Source organism: Phalacrocorax carbo, chromosome 7, assembly GCF_963921805.1.
Source record: "Phalacrocorax carbo chromosome 7, bPhaCar2.1, whole genome shotgun sequence".
Taxonomy (NCBI): domain Eukaryota; kingdom Metazoa; phylum Chordata; class Aves; order Suliformes; family Phalacrocoracidae; genus Phalacrocorax; species Phalacrocorax carbo.
In genome coordinates, this window is record NC_087519.1 from 7,719,962 (window position 1) to 7,733,147 (window position 13,186).

General features: G+C 45.1%; 1 protein-coding gene across 1 annotated transcript in view; it reads right to left on the bottom strand.

Annotated features, from left to right (window-relative positions):
* Positions 1-13,186, bottom strand: part of SLCO3A1 (solute carrier organic anion transporter family member 3A1) — a 149,316-nt gene that overhangs the window by 121,140 nt on the left and 14,990 nt on the right. Inside the window, exon 2 of the mRNA XM_064456185.1 lies at positions 3,191-3,656. Coding sequence (XP_064312255.1) covers positions 3,191-3,656 — 466 coding nt within the window. The remainder of the gene's footprint in view (positions 1-3,190; positions 3,657-13,186) is intronic.

Genomic DNA, 13,186 nt, shown 5'->3' on the forward strand with positions numbered 1-13,186 from the left:
TGCCCACCACCTCCTGTGCGACTGTCACTGCAGAGAAGCCACAACGAGCCGGATTTGATGGACTTCATGGCCAGAAATATATACTATATTCCACAGATGCTATTACTTGCACTAGTGGTTAAAGCCAAAGTTTCGCTTTCAGTTCCGTATGGTATCACATCTCCATTCTTCTGAACACACATATTAGTACTAATACAAAAAGAAGAAGGGTTGGGGGGGACGTTCTTTTGTTTTTTGGGGGGGTTCGTTTGTCTGGGTGGTTTTTTTGTTTGGGTTTTTTTTCCTTTTTTTTTAAAAAAAACAAACCTAGAGGAATCTTCCTGTATTGTCATTTCACTGCAGAGAGACTGTATTAGATATTATACTAACTCTGAACTCTTGTACAACTCGGAAGGAAAGAAACGTTCGTGCACAGAGTTATTTCTAGCTAATTCACTGCCTTGGGACACAAGAGGGGTTTTATGGCAGCAGGTGAACAATTACAAGTACTTAGCTGTCAGATGAGAGACTGCTTCTTTCCCCCCAGCTACAATACAGCCCAAATGCAGCATATATGTCCTCGACATTAGCAATATACTAAAGACAGCATGGACTGGTCAATCTGATAATTTCTCAGCCACAGCCAGCCATGATGGAAAGTTCAGCCAGACTATTACCACTGCCATTAATTAGTTTCTATCCTGAGAGAATAACCTATGCCAGATTTGCTCCTAATTTAAACTGAGGGAACATACCCAAAACCATTTTATCCGGTCACACACAGCGTAGCCCCTACTGAGTGAGCATGCTATTATGAGAAAGCAAACTGTTACAAATATAGCACAGTGACAGTATACACTCTGCAGTTATTTCCTCTGCGAAACAGAGGAGAACGAAGTGAGTAAGCTGCTCAGCCAGCTTTCTGCTAAGGCCACTGAAAATTGCATTGATGACATCAACAAAAATAATCAGTTAAAGACAAATCTGAGCACATAATTCTCAAACAACATTTTAAACTGATGAATTTGACCTCCTTTCAAGTATTCCCAAACCTGAGAAGATATGTACATTTCCACCAGCTTCTTCTCCATTTATATTCATTCTCAGAATATATTTTTTTCCAGTAATTTTATCCTGGTTTCTTTTATTTTTACTAGCCAAATTGACTGCAGGTTGATGTAAGAATTAATCACCCCATATCTGAAAACCTCCTTGTGATGGATAGGCTGGGACAGGGCAGATATTAAACTCCATTGTTGGTATGGCTGATTGGTCAAGCGTGCATACACATGCACTCTTCTGCAACCCATAATTCATACGCAGAGGTTCAGATTATGGTTTTCATAGCTAAAGCCAGTAAAGCAAACAACCCCAAAATACGTGGGTTGTTTATTTAAACTCTACATGTGGAAAGGAACATAGTTAGGAGCATATGCTTGAAGCAAAAATAATGAAACAGCATATAGTAAGCAGAAATCATCTTCTGGCAGTGTTTTCCCAGCTACAGTTGAACTGCCAACTTTAAAGAAGTTATTTTAGCATACAAGATCAATGTATCTCAGAAGCAAAAAGAATCACTCTCCCTAATCCTCCTCTCACGCACCCTCCTCAATCCTGTTCTCAGACATGAAGCATTGCTTAAAAATGCCCGTGGAACAGACTGAGAGAAGTTGCTGCTTCTCTATATAGTTACTTATAATAGATAATCTTAGAATCACTCTTAATTCCAGCTCATCATTTATGGTGTTGGCAAAGTTGATCCAGTGAATTTAGTCTCATTATTCACATTCAGGTACTACAGTATCTTGTATTTTATATATCATCCTGCTTTATCCAGTGGATCCCTCACAAGCACTTACAGGACCAAATGAAGGTGAATAATGATCCAAGGAAAAAGCTAAATGCTGAGATACTATGGCTTTATGACCAGTACAGGAAAACATGGACACACTTTGAATATGCAGAAGAACCTCTTTAAGTAAAGTAGCAATACATCTAGGAATGCCATGGCATGCTGTGTAGTTAGTCTTTCCAACAGGCCTATGCGTTATCCCAATACACCATTCCGAAAGTCGGCAGGACTGTTCAGCTTTGTTGTCTGTGGTCTTGCCCCAGCTGCCTTCCGTTACGCTTGGGAACTTGATAAAAATGTCTTCACAGAAAAACCCAAAGCCTAAACAATAACAAAAAACCACACCACACCAAACAAACCACCCCAAACAGGAATGGGATCATCAACTTGGTTGGAAGTCACATCAAGACAGGGATGATGGAACGAGTGCACAGAGTTTTGGCTACTAGAAACTATACTAACAAGTGCAGAAGGATCACGTTAACGGTAGCACACACTTCACTGATTAACTGCATTGGAGCCATTTATCTAGTGACAAGTCCTGCAGAAAGAGGAATAAGCCAAGATACTAAGTTTTTTCAGAGAACAACTTCACCCACAACATCCTCTTTAAACCTGCTGGAGAGAGTACTACTGCTGAAACCCATCAGCACTTTACCCCAATAACAGAGATGTTTCATTGGGTAACTGAAACTAAATTTCATATCTTCACCATCTGGAATAATTTTGCAACGTGATCATCAGAATCATGAGCCCTACGTCAGGCTCACCATATCTCAAAATAGACCTCGCCAGCTTCCGCATCCCATTCCATTACAGGGATCACATTATCCAGGGTCCTGCCACAGCATGCTGGGTCACAGCACCTACTCCATAACAGGCACTTCCTTGCTAAAATGTGATGGTGGCAGTGACGTGTGTCTCCTCTCAGTCTCCTTATACTGCAGTGATCACTCAGACACAGACAAATGCATTGGAACAGGAAGGGATCTAAGGTATCTTGGGGGGAAAAAAAAGACCCAAACCATCATCACATATGCCACTTGGAAATTCTTCAGCTAAAACTCAACCATAAGCCACCAATATTAGAATTCAAAGCAATCTGGGCAAACACAATAGGAGTGAGCAGTAATAATCATCATGGCTGTCAACCTTTACCATTGCTACAATATAAGCAAAATGTCACTGTGTTTCCCTGCTGCTTACAACTGCTTGGCACAGAGACCCATGCCAAGTCACCTTCACGTGCATAGCATCACATGGAGAAGACACCTCAAGGCATCCCTTCCACTGGCATCAAACAGAAAACAAGAGCGAGATGCCCGGAAAGCCTTCAGTGAGAAGTTCAGAGAGCCTTACCTATGTACAGGGAGGAGTCTTTCCGCCTCACATGGTCATCAATGTAGGAAACTCCCAGGGGCTGGACAGGGGTAGCACCAATGCCCAGGAGGACCTGTGCTCCAATAAGCAGCAAGTACATCATGTTGGTAGCAGTCCTATTCCTGCAGATAAGGTCCGGGTCTGGTCCCTCATCACTGGTGGACCCGTTGGCAGCACACACATCCCTCCCTTCAGCCCCCCAGCGTATTTCTCCTGATTCATATTCGTACTGGTGGGTCAGAAATTCAGGCAACGCGGAAAGGAGGGCACCCAAGGCCATGACTATCCCTCCACATCCTATCAAGCGTGGCCGGTGTCCTCGGGCTCCGAAGTAGCTCACGAAGAGGATGAGGGCCAGGTTGCCAATCTCAAAGCTGCTGGCAATGACGCCCACGTCAGCACTCTGAAGGTTGAATCGCCGCTCCAAGGTGGTTAAAACACTCACCTACAACAGAGAAATCCAGAGAAAATTACTGAAAGGGAATACCACCTGCCTCTGTCCTCCCCATACATCCTGCTAAAGCATGAGTTTCCTTGACTTTCTCTTGGAGTCAAAAACATACACATCAAGGACATCCAAATCACAGTATAGTAGGAGTTGACCTCCAAGCATGATCTGACTATTCAAATACAGCCACATCAGAAGGTCCTAATACCAAGCGACATTTCACAGACTACCACCTGTCTGAGCCCATGTTCACTTCCAAACTCCTGCATACATCAACGTATATTTTAGGCGCCTGCCGAGACCAACGACTCCATGACTGGTTAGCTTCTCTTTGGGCTCCCTTTCTATTTGAACACACAGCCTTCACGTTGCAAACACTGTCCCAGAGAACCAAGGCACAGACCACATCAAGCCTCACATCATGCTCGGCACCCAGTCCTTCTCTTGCAATGAGTCGCAGTTAGTGAGAAGCAGAAAACCTTGAGGATACTTGGCTCACAAGCCAGCACAAGGCCATCAAGTCAGTCAGAGACAGCGATGCACAAACAGGCAATTTGGTCAGCATAGAAGGCTTCTATTAAAGTATATAAATAAAATGCTGATCAAAGGGTATAAACTGTTTGTGAATTAGTTGATGACTGGGATTGTCACTTACAGAATATTTTTGAGACGACAGGCCAATTAAGGTTTACACAGAAGATTTAAATCCACCACGAAGAAGGGAAGATTTAACAAATAATGGTTATTTAACACTTAGAAGAGAGAAGCACATGAATAGTCTTCAAATATTTAACACTGCTGTGAAAAGGAATGACCTGTTCTTTGTATTCAAAATGGGCCGGACAAGAAGTGACAGGTTTAAACTGCAGCAGAGATGATTCAGGTTAAATACAAGGTGGGGGAAAACCAGACTTTTACTGGTAAAGATTGTGAAGCACTGAAATATGCTGCCTGAAGAAGCTGCAGAGGTCTGTAAAAGAGCATAGACCAGCACCTGACAGGAAAGACACAGGTATGACAGATCTTGCTACAGGGCAGGAAAACAAACCAGATCATCTCTTGAGACTTCTCCCAGTCTTGATTACATGGTGCAATGAAACACAACGTGGGTTTTCTGCAACAGTCATATCATTGATCAGAGTATGAAGATGAAACCTTAGGTACCTCACTTGATGTCATCCATGCTCAAGGGAGAAAACTCAGCACACACTCATGTCTACAGCAGTGTCCCCTTATACGGGAAAAAAATAACAAAAGAAATCTTGAACATGTCACAGAAATGCCAGAAACTTTTACCTTGGATAAAAGACTATCTTGTCTTTCAGACTGCAAAAGATGAAGATATTTAAAGTTGTCCTAAAACAGGCAGGTTTCTCTATTCAAAAAAAAACCATGCTAAAGACCTCAGAGCAGAAGGTAGCCCCTGGATAGAATAAAAATAGCCTCCCACCGGAGGCACTGGAAATCTTTGCTGATAAACCTCACAAAGCAGGAGCCAGTCTGACCGACTTTAAAGTATTCTGACAGCAGCTCTTCTCCGGGGGCAGTTAGCCTCTCTTAGGGTACACCAGGGCACAGTTGGACAAAGACATCCCCATCAGCAACAAAATGCAAAACTGGGAACAACCCACTTCTGCTGCTTTGCACAAGCAAAAGCTCAAACCTGACCCTGATAAGTGTCCAAGTCAGATCTCCAAACTGGACTGGTTTATTGATTTCTAAAAATTCAGCCTTCATCCCATATAGGCAGTTATCATTTTATACTGCCACTGTAATCCTCCCCCACTAAAGAGCCAAGAACCAAGCAAGGGAAAAAAAACCCCAACCCCTACAAACCAAACCCTATGACTGAAGACAATGCAATAGCAATAATTCTTCCCCATGCCAAAGATGCACATGTCTGAGAGAAAGGAGATGGCCACTTCATCTGAAGCACTGGGTGCAGGTTCCTGTTGGGATGAAACGCCTCTGTGATTCACCAGGGAAAACGATGTCCTCTTGCGCGAGGGCACAGCATGGCCATGGAGCGATACAGACAACATCCCATTGCCCCAGGCAGCCCCACCAGACACTCACGCGACAGAGCTACACTTACCATCCACAACACAGGACTGGTTTTATTGCAAGGCGTGATCTAACAGGGCTGGTGCAGTCAGACTGGTAGGACTCAGAGTTCAACACCGCACAGCAAACACCAGCAAACTCTAAGTGATGCAAAGCCCCTGCTCTGGGAGCCCTCCTTCATGCTATCACCTCCAGCACATCCCCAGAGGAACTCGGCTATCGTTGAGGTCCCATGAACACCAGTTTTGGCAGAACGGGGAATCCCTCCAAGATGAGTATGTAACTCAGAGTGCAAAATCATATCTATTGTGCTCATTTCTGAGCTGTACCTAGATTGGAAACTCATAATTACTCATTACAGCTGTGTAAACTGAGTCATAGAGAGCCAAATATTAATGAGACAAGAACAGTCAACGAAATTAGTTTGTGATGGAATAATTTAGGCTGGGAGATTGAAAGCCAACAGAAGTGATTTCCCAAGGCCAACTGGCTTTGGAAGCCTCTCCCACATTTCGACCTGGCTGCCAAATTTTAGGGTTTTATCATACATGTATACAAGTGGCTAAAAAGCAGGATGGTATTTAGAAACACTTGGGTTTCTAGTAAAGGTATAAACCCTTGGGTTACAAGGGTCAGATTTTGGACAGCTGGATTTCAGATAAAAAACTGCACCATTTCTAAGTGAAATTCACAGTGACAGGAACAGTAAGCTGGTGACGAACCCAGGAACTAAAACCAGAAGTCCCAATTCTCATTCTGCTCTTATTGCAGTGGGACTTCTGTTGTTCCTTTCTTTTTTACAAAAGCTAAACTACTCACAATAGGGAAACTGAGGCTCACCATCCCCTAACAGTTTCTTGCTTTGCTCTGGTGAAGAGACTGAAACAAAAGGAGGAGGAAGACCACACAAAACAAACTCCAACCCTCCTGATAAAAGCTAGCAGGAGTTCTCCTTATTCCTCTGTCTGGACCACACTGTGTTTCCCAGCCTTAAGCTTCTGGCTGTAGCACTGCCACCCAGTGCTGCCTACCCGCCCTGCCTTTATTAAGTGGGGCATGAGGTGCGGGGAGTGAGGGGGGAAGGGGAGGGCACAGTGAAAGAACGAAACCATCACATCAGCCTTGAGCATCCAGAGGAAAACAGCATCCAAGTACAAAGCACTGAGACCAGCATCAGCACAGTAGCCTCCAAAACACTGACAGTCATGGGGTGGGGAGGAAATATCCCAAAATAAAAATAGGTCTGGGAAATAAACTGTCAACATGCAGATTTTTAGGCAGAGAACACCAGAAGCACAACTGCATTACATCCAGGGTGGCTGCAGACCAGACAGCACAGCCCGAATTCTTGTTTTGACATTGGCTGTGACCTTAAACACACAGGCCGACTACAAAATCGGCATTAGTACAGCAGAGATGCTACCTGCATTTATGCAAAACAAACCTCTGCCCATGCCCAAACCTCTCCCACCCTCCTCTACACCCCACCTTTATGAGGCTTCCTGCATATAAGGTGTAACCTGACTAAATACTTGCAGTTTGCATGTGGGATGCTTCCCATGTCCTTGTAACTGTTAGATAAAAGAGCACTGTACTGCCCATATTTCCTTTCACAAGCCTGCTCCCCAGCAGATAAGCCATCACCATTTATCTATTTATCAAGAGTTACATAAAATGTTGCAAAAGACACGACAGGTCCCTGTAAAATACTGACATCATGTGAAAAGGCTGCAAGGATTATAAAGAGTCCCTGTGTGCTGAGACCAGGTTGAGCATTCAAGAGTGCAGCCCACATGGATGTTGGTTTAACAGCAGGGATGCGGGGAATGGAGTGGTGCGGCAGCACAGCGGCTTCAGATGGACAACCTCCTGCTAAAACACAGCGGGAAACACCAGAAGCCCACGTTATTAGCTGTGAAGCTGCTATTTCCTGGCCCCTGTCAATTTACACAGCTGTTTTGCCAGGGCTGGAAAGAATAGATTAAGAGGACATTCAGTTAAAAAAAGCTTCTAACCTAAGACGAAAACAGTTACCAGGAAGCTATTACAACATCCAGTAAAATTCATGCAGACAAGATACATGAGAGACATGCAGTTTGACTCCAAGAAGTTAGTGGTGTGAAACCACCCAAGGACCAGAGAAGTCAAGAGAGGACAGAGGTAGAGGCTGCATTGTAATCGTGGCAAATGAAAGTGCCCACGATGCTGGGAACAGCTCTGATGCTACAGCTTTTTATGGGTACGGAGCTACGCTGAAGACAGCTCTACCTTGCCTGCTACTCTTATGTCCTCACGTTTGTCCTGCAGATCAGCCCTTACCAGGTCATTGAGGCTCTGACCAGGAAAATACTTTAGCTGCAGCACTGCACGCAGCCCTCAATTGTGCCAACCTCGTTGTCTTTCCATGTCTCAAGGCCTCCACCACCCCCTTTGAGAGGAGGTGCCTTTCTGTCTCTAACTGCATCTTCTGTCCCCAGTGGGATTCCCATTTCACTCACTCCAGACACCTCCCCACCCAGTTTGTAAGAGCAGCTCCACCAAGATTTAGCTACGGCATTAGAGAGATCATCAGGACCATGCGGCTGTTGTTACTCTATAAGTTCATGCTCCTCCAGACTAAGTCTACACCAGATAGTCAACTGGACCACCGTAAACTAAATCAGATTGAGCCATCTGCGTACCTTGCTCCTGCAGAAAGCAGACTCGGGAACTAGAAAGATCATGTAACCCAGCCCTCTGCTTTTCTGTGAACACACTCCCTAACATACAATAACAAGAAGTAATTAAAACTTATACCATGCTTGCACTATCTCCTCTTCTTACAGAGCCATAGAAGTCTGCACACATGTGTTTGTCTCGGGTGATTTCAAAGACTAACCTCAAAAGGACCTGGGCTAAAGGGGCCTCCTAAGTCCACCTTATAACACTCTGCAATGATTGCAAAAGGAAAATGATCTCACATAACGCACAGTGAAAAATGACCCACATAAAAAAAAAAAAATTAAATCAGTCACCACCTCAAAATTTTCCACCAAAGCAACTTATATTGCAACCCCTATAACTAAATTCAAGGAAGCTTTTGCCATGCCATTCTGGACTTATTTCAAAAATACATGCTCACATTCATCATTCCTGTCTGTCCCAGTTCTATAGATCTTGGCATTTCTGAACCAAGGTAAATTTGTTCTCTCTATAGGCTGTTTATTTTATATTAATGCTCAGCAAAAATGCAATCCACAAACCTGCTTCACACTATTGCCCTACTTTATCACTAAGAAATGAACTGAAGGCTGGGGGCACCACTATGGAGTAGAGACACAGTACATTGAAAATGAATATCATATTGTTCGTATCTCCAATGATCAACTCATATTCACCCACAGAGTCTACAGATAAGTTCATTGCATTAATAATACAGGGTATATATAGAAAACACATTGACTTTATGCCTGAAGGGCCTTTTTAAAAGGCTTCTTTTTAATGTAAAATACATTTTCTCAGTTATGTGGTAAGAGATCGGACTTGAAGAGACATGTCTGCAGTGCTACAGGGTGTAAAATAATTGCCTGGCAACTATGTTCCCAAAGGAAAACAAACTCGAACCATCTCCCACAGTCTCCATTACAGAGCTGGGAAACACAAGATTCCTCAAAGAGCCAAAGCGACCATCCCAGAAACAAAGCCACTGCTTCCAAGTGCCTCCATCCCCTTTCTTCAGATGTCACCTCGTCCTCTCTTCCAGCAGCCACGTGGGACAGGGCAAAGGGCATCCCATAGTTGGAAGCAAGCTCTCCTCCCCGTAGAGCTGGTACTCATGGGCTCAGACCCCCTTGCCACCCGCCCTCCCAGCCGACAGCACAGCCACCAGGCTCAGGCTTCAAGCCCAAAGGAAAGACGCTGATCCTCTGCTCTGATGTTTTTCTGCTCTGCAATTCCAGCATGGACATGATCACTTGTGGTTGAGCCCAATTTCTTTAAATGAAGACAATTCCCTTGGCATTTTGCCCACTCCCTCCCTACCGGATGGCTGGGAGGAAGGCAACAAGCTTAATACCCTTTGCCCAGCCCCAGGCATCAGCATTCCTTGCTGCTCCCCACCCCACTGAAATAGTGAGGGCATCAGGGCCTCCCATCTCAAGCTGCTGATCATTTGTTTCAACACCATTCCCAGTCCAATAAAGTCAGTGGAAACTTAAAAGATGTTCTCACTGCATATGCCGACACCCGTGCTGGCTTTGGGCACACGAACATAAGGGAAAGCAAAAAAAAGGGTGGCAATATGAACACACCCAATCTGGCTCTGCTCAAGGTCTGGAAATCATCTCTGCACAGAAATTTGCATTCACATGACAGGGATAATAGACGCTGCAGCTGAACCACTGCTGAGAAGTAGGGTGTTATTAGCTTGGCTGTTGCTGCATGTGTCTATGCTGTTTCTAGGACAGCACTGGAAAATCTGCAAGTTACTGTACTGGTGCCCCAAGGAGTTTGCAGCTCAAATCTATGCCTCACTGGTGTGAAAAATTCATTTTATATTCTAGTGACCAGCTCTAAGATTACTGACACGGTCCAAATTAAGTACACATTCAAGGTCAGGATTTTCAGGGGCTGGAATAGAAAGGGTATTACGCCGTGCAGCAAGAGAAACAGCGCACCACACTCCTGGTCAAGGCAAGACACGTATTTTTGGCAACCCCTCCTCTCTGGCACCGCGCAGAAAACTCTTCTGCCATCTCTTGTACACCACTGTGCATCTCCTCCCCACATTTCAGCAGTCGCCTGTCGTGGCTTCACAGTCGCATCCTTTGCCACTTGCCCTCAGCCAGCACAGGACACAAAGCAAGTGTACCTGGGTTATGCAGCTATGCCACAAACACAGCAATGCTCTATGCTGTTGCACATTGCAAAGAGAGCGAAGAGCAGCCGGCTCCCACAGAAGATATCCTGTTTGGTCAGGAGTTGATGCACCAGTGCAAAGCCACAGTTTGTTTCAAAACAGCTTAAAACAGAAAGAAGTCACGTGCCTCTCAAAGTGTATTTTCCTCTGCTCTAGTGAAACTGGGATCCATACTGATCAATATGCAACATAAAAACCTAACCTCAAATCCAGGCACTTCAGCAATGCAGCTGAGCTGCTGGTATCTTCCCCATTTACCTCCTAAGGATCCTGCGTGGGACACAAGGGACTGACCCCCTTTCCCTGCCTCCCCTGAGGAAGAGAAGGAGCACTGCCCCATTTAGAGAGGTGTGAACAAAAAGATCGTCAGGGGTGTTATTTGCAACCTACCCCCTCACATCCATCATGGAAAGTTAGAGTGAGTCACCGACAGCTCAAAATAGACCCAGGTACAGAGCACCAGGCCACACCGAGCTCCCTAGCAAAACTTGAAAGGCTTTTTCTGTCGCTCTGAAACAGATGCGCACCATGGCTGAGACCTGCATTTTTTTAACCTTTTGAAATCCCAACCTCCAGTGATATTATCACAACTGCAGACTGAGTGTCCACACAAACTTTCTAACTCCGAGTCTGCTGTTCGAGATTCACCTCACTGTCCAAAGGCAGGTGATACTTTAGTCTCTGACAAGGTACCTACATAAATACACCCAGTGCCAGAATCCATTTGTAGCCATTACTGCTCTTTAGTAGCACACATACAACAAAGCAGGTGGATATTTGAACCCTTATTTATTTTTAAATGTTATGTCATTTTCACTGGCAGCAAAATAATGCATCATAAGCATGCAAAGAAGCACAAACCTCAACCCTGTAACTGCATTTTTGTGCGCTTTAAAAACCGTAGCACAGAGCAGTGCTGCCGGCACATTTCAAACCCGGAGGATGAAGAATTCCATATGGAATAAGTGCACAGCAGCAGGGGCTCATGAGCGGGGGGGGCCATTCAGCTCTGTCAAAGTAAACAGCCAAGGGAAAGCAGCCGGAGCATCCTTGACACTTTCAGAGATGGATCTCCTTTTTAAACCCATGGCCAGCAAGTAGGTGTACAAAGCCAGAGAAAGAGGAGTTTAAACTGTATACAACTCAAATGTAGGCTCCTACAGCATCAAAAGCCTGGCCATGTACAGGACTGGCAACAAGATTCATACACGGGTCTGGGACTCTGCAAACAGGGCACCATCGCCCTGGGTTCACTTCCAGTGGAGAAGAGGAGATGAAGCTCATATTCCTGGAAGATCCTTAACCGACAAAAAGTCCCTTCCTATGTACTAGCAAAGCACTGGAGAGGCAGGGTCCTAAGCCATCACACTGCAACACCTTCACTTCTCCACCTCCCCAAATCAACGCAAATTTGCTTGTTTATCTAATAAAATACTTCCTAACACTTTTACGCCTGCAGAGAAGGCTTTCTACTACAAACACAGATACTTAGCACAGCAGAAACTAACGCAAGCCTGACAAGAAAGCCTGTCATGCAAAGGACTTCACGTTATCTTAATTTATGATCAAGAGCTGAATTCAGGGCTAAGGGTTGCGTCCAATTATGCCACAGTGCAGATCAAGAAGAGGCCTGTGGAGCTGGCTGCAGAATCATCCCCAGCTGCCAGGCATGAACCAGGGCACAAGTGACACAGGCAGGACGCTCTAAAGCAGCATTAAGAAAAGCTCTGATGGAAGCTGAATTCAGTTTTCACGGTTGGAGGACAACGGTGATTATATAAAGGCTATGTTCTGGGAGAGGCGGTTTTCTGACAAGTCTTACTACTTTTCTCCTCATCTGCTCCAGCTCTGCTGATATCTCTCGTGCTCCACTCCCTACCCAGCAGCAAGGATGCCTGGCTACAGCAAATGGGAACTCAGCTTAGGGAGAAGTTAGAGGCATTTCTCATCAACCAGTACATGAAATGCTTTAATTTAGGAAGCCTTGGGAGGAAGGAAGCCATTTAAAAGGGAACTGACAAAATGGCCACATTGTATCATCAAACCACAGCACTTGGCAACAACTCATAAAGAAACACCAAATTACTGTAAGCATCTGCAGGTGGAATCAGGGTCTCTCTGGCACCTAACTAGCAGCACCCCAAGCTTGTCCCAAAGCCACGTGAGCTGCTTGCTTATCCCCATCTCACACCCCACAGCCCACACAAGAGCTGTCCGTGTCATCCTCCTTATTTGCTAAGTAACACCCTCCTACAAAGCTGCTCGCGAACGACTCATTTCTCCTTCCACGTTGTCTCTGTGCAGAGCCAAGGGTACGAGCGGGAGCTGTGTGCTGCTGCTCCCAAACTTCCCGCTGCAGAACGGGGCGGGCTGGGAGGCGAGCGCAGGGGGTTCGTCGCGTAAACAGACAAGTCAGGGCTTGAAGGTGATCTTAAATGTATTCCCACCTGAGAACCTGGTTATTATCTGAACATTTACTGTGTGAAGAATGGGGGTGGAAGTCATAAAGGGCAGACCTGTGACATTTGCACGTTTAAGTTTGGCAGTCCTGAGCGCAACACAAGCA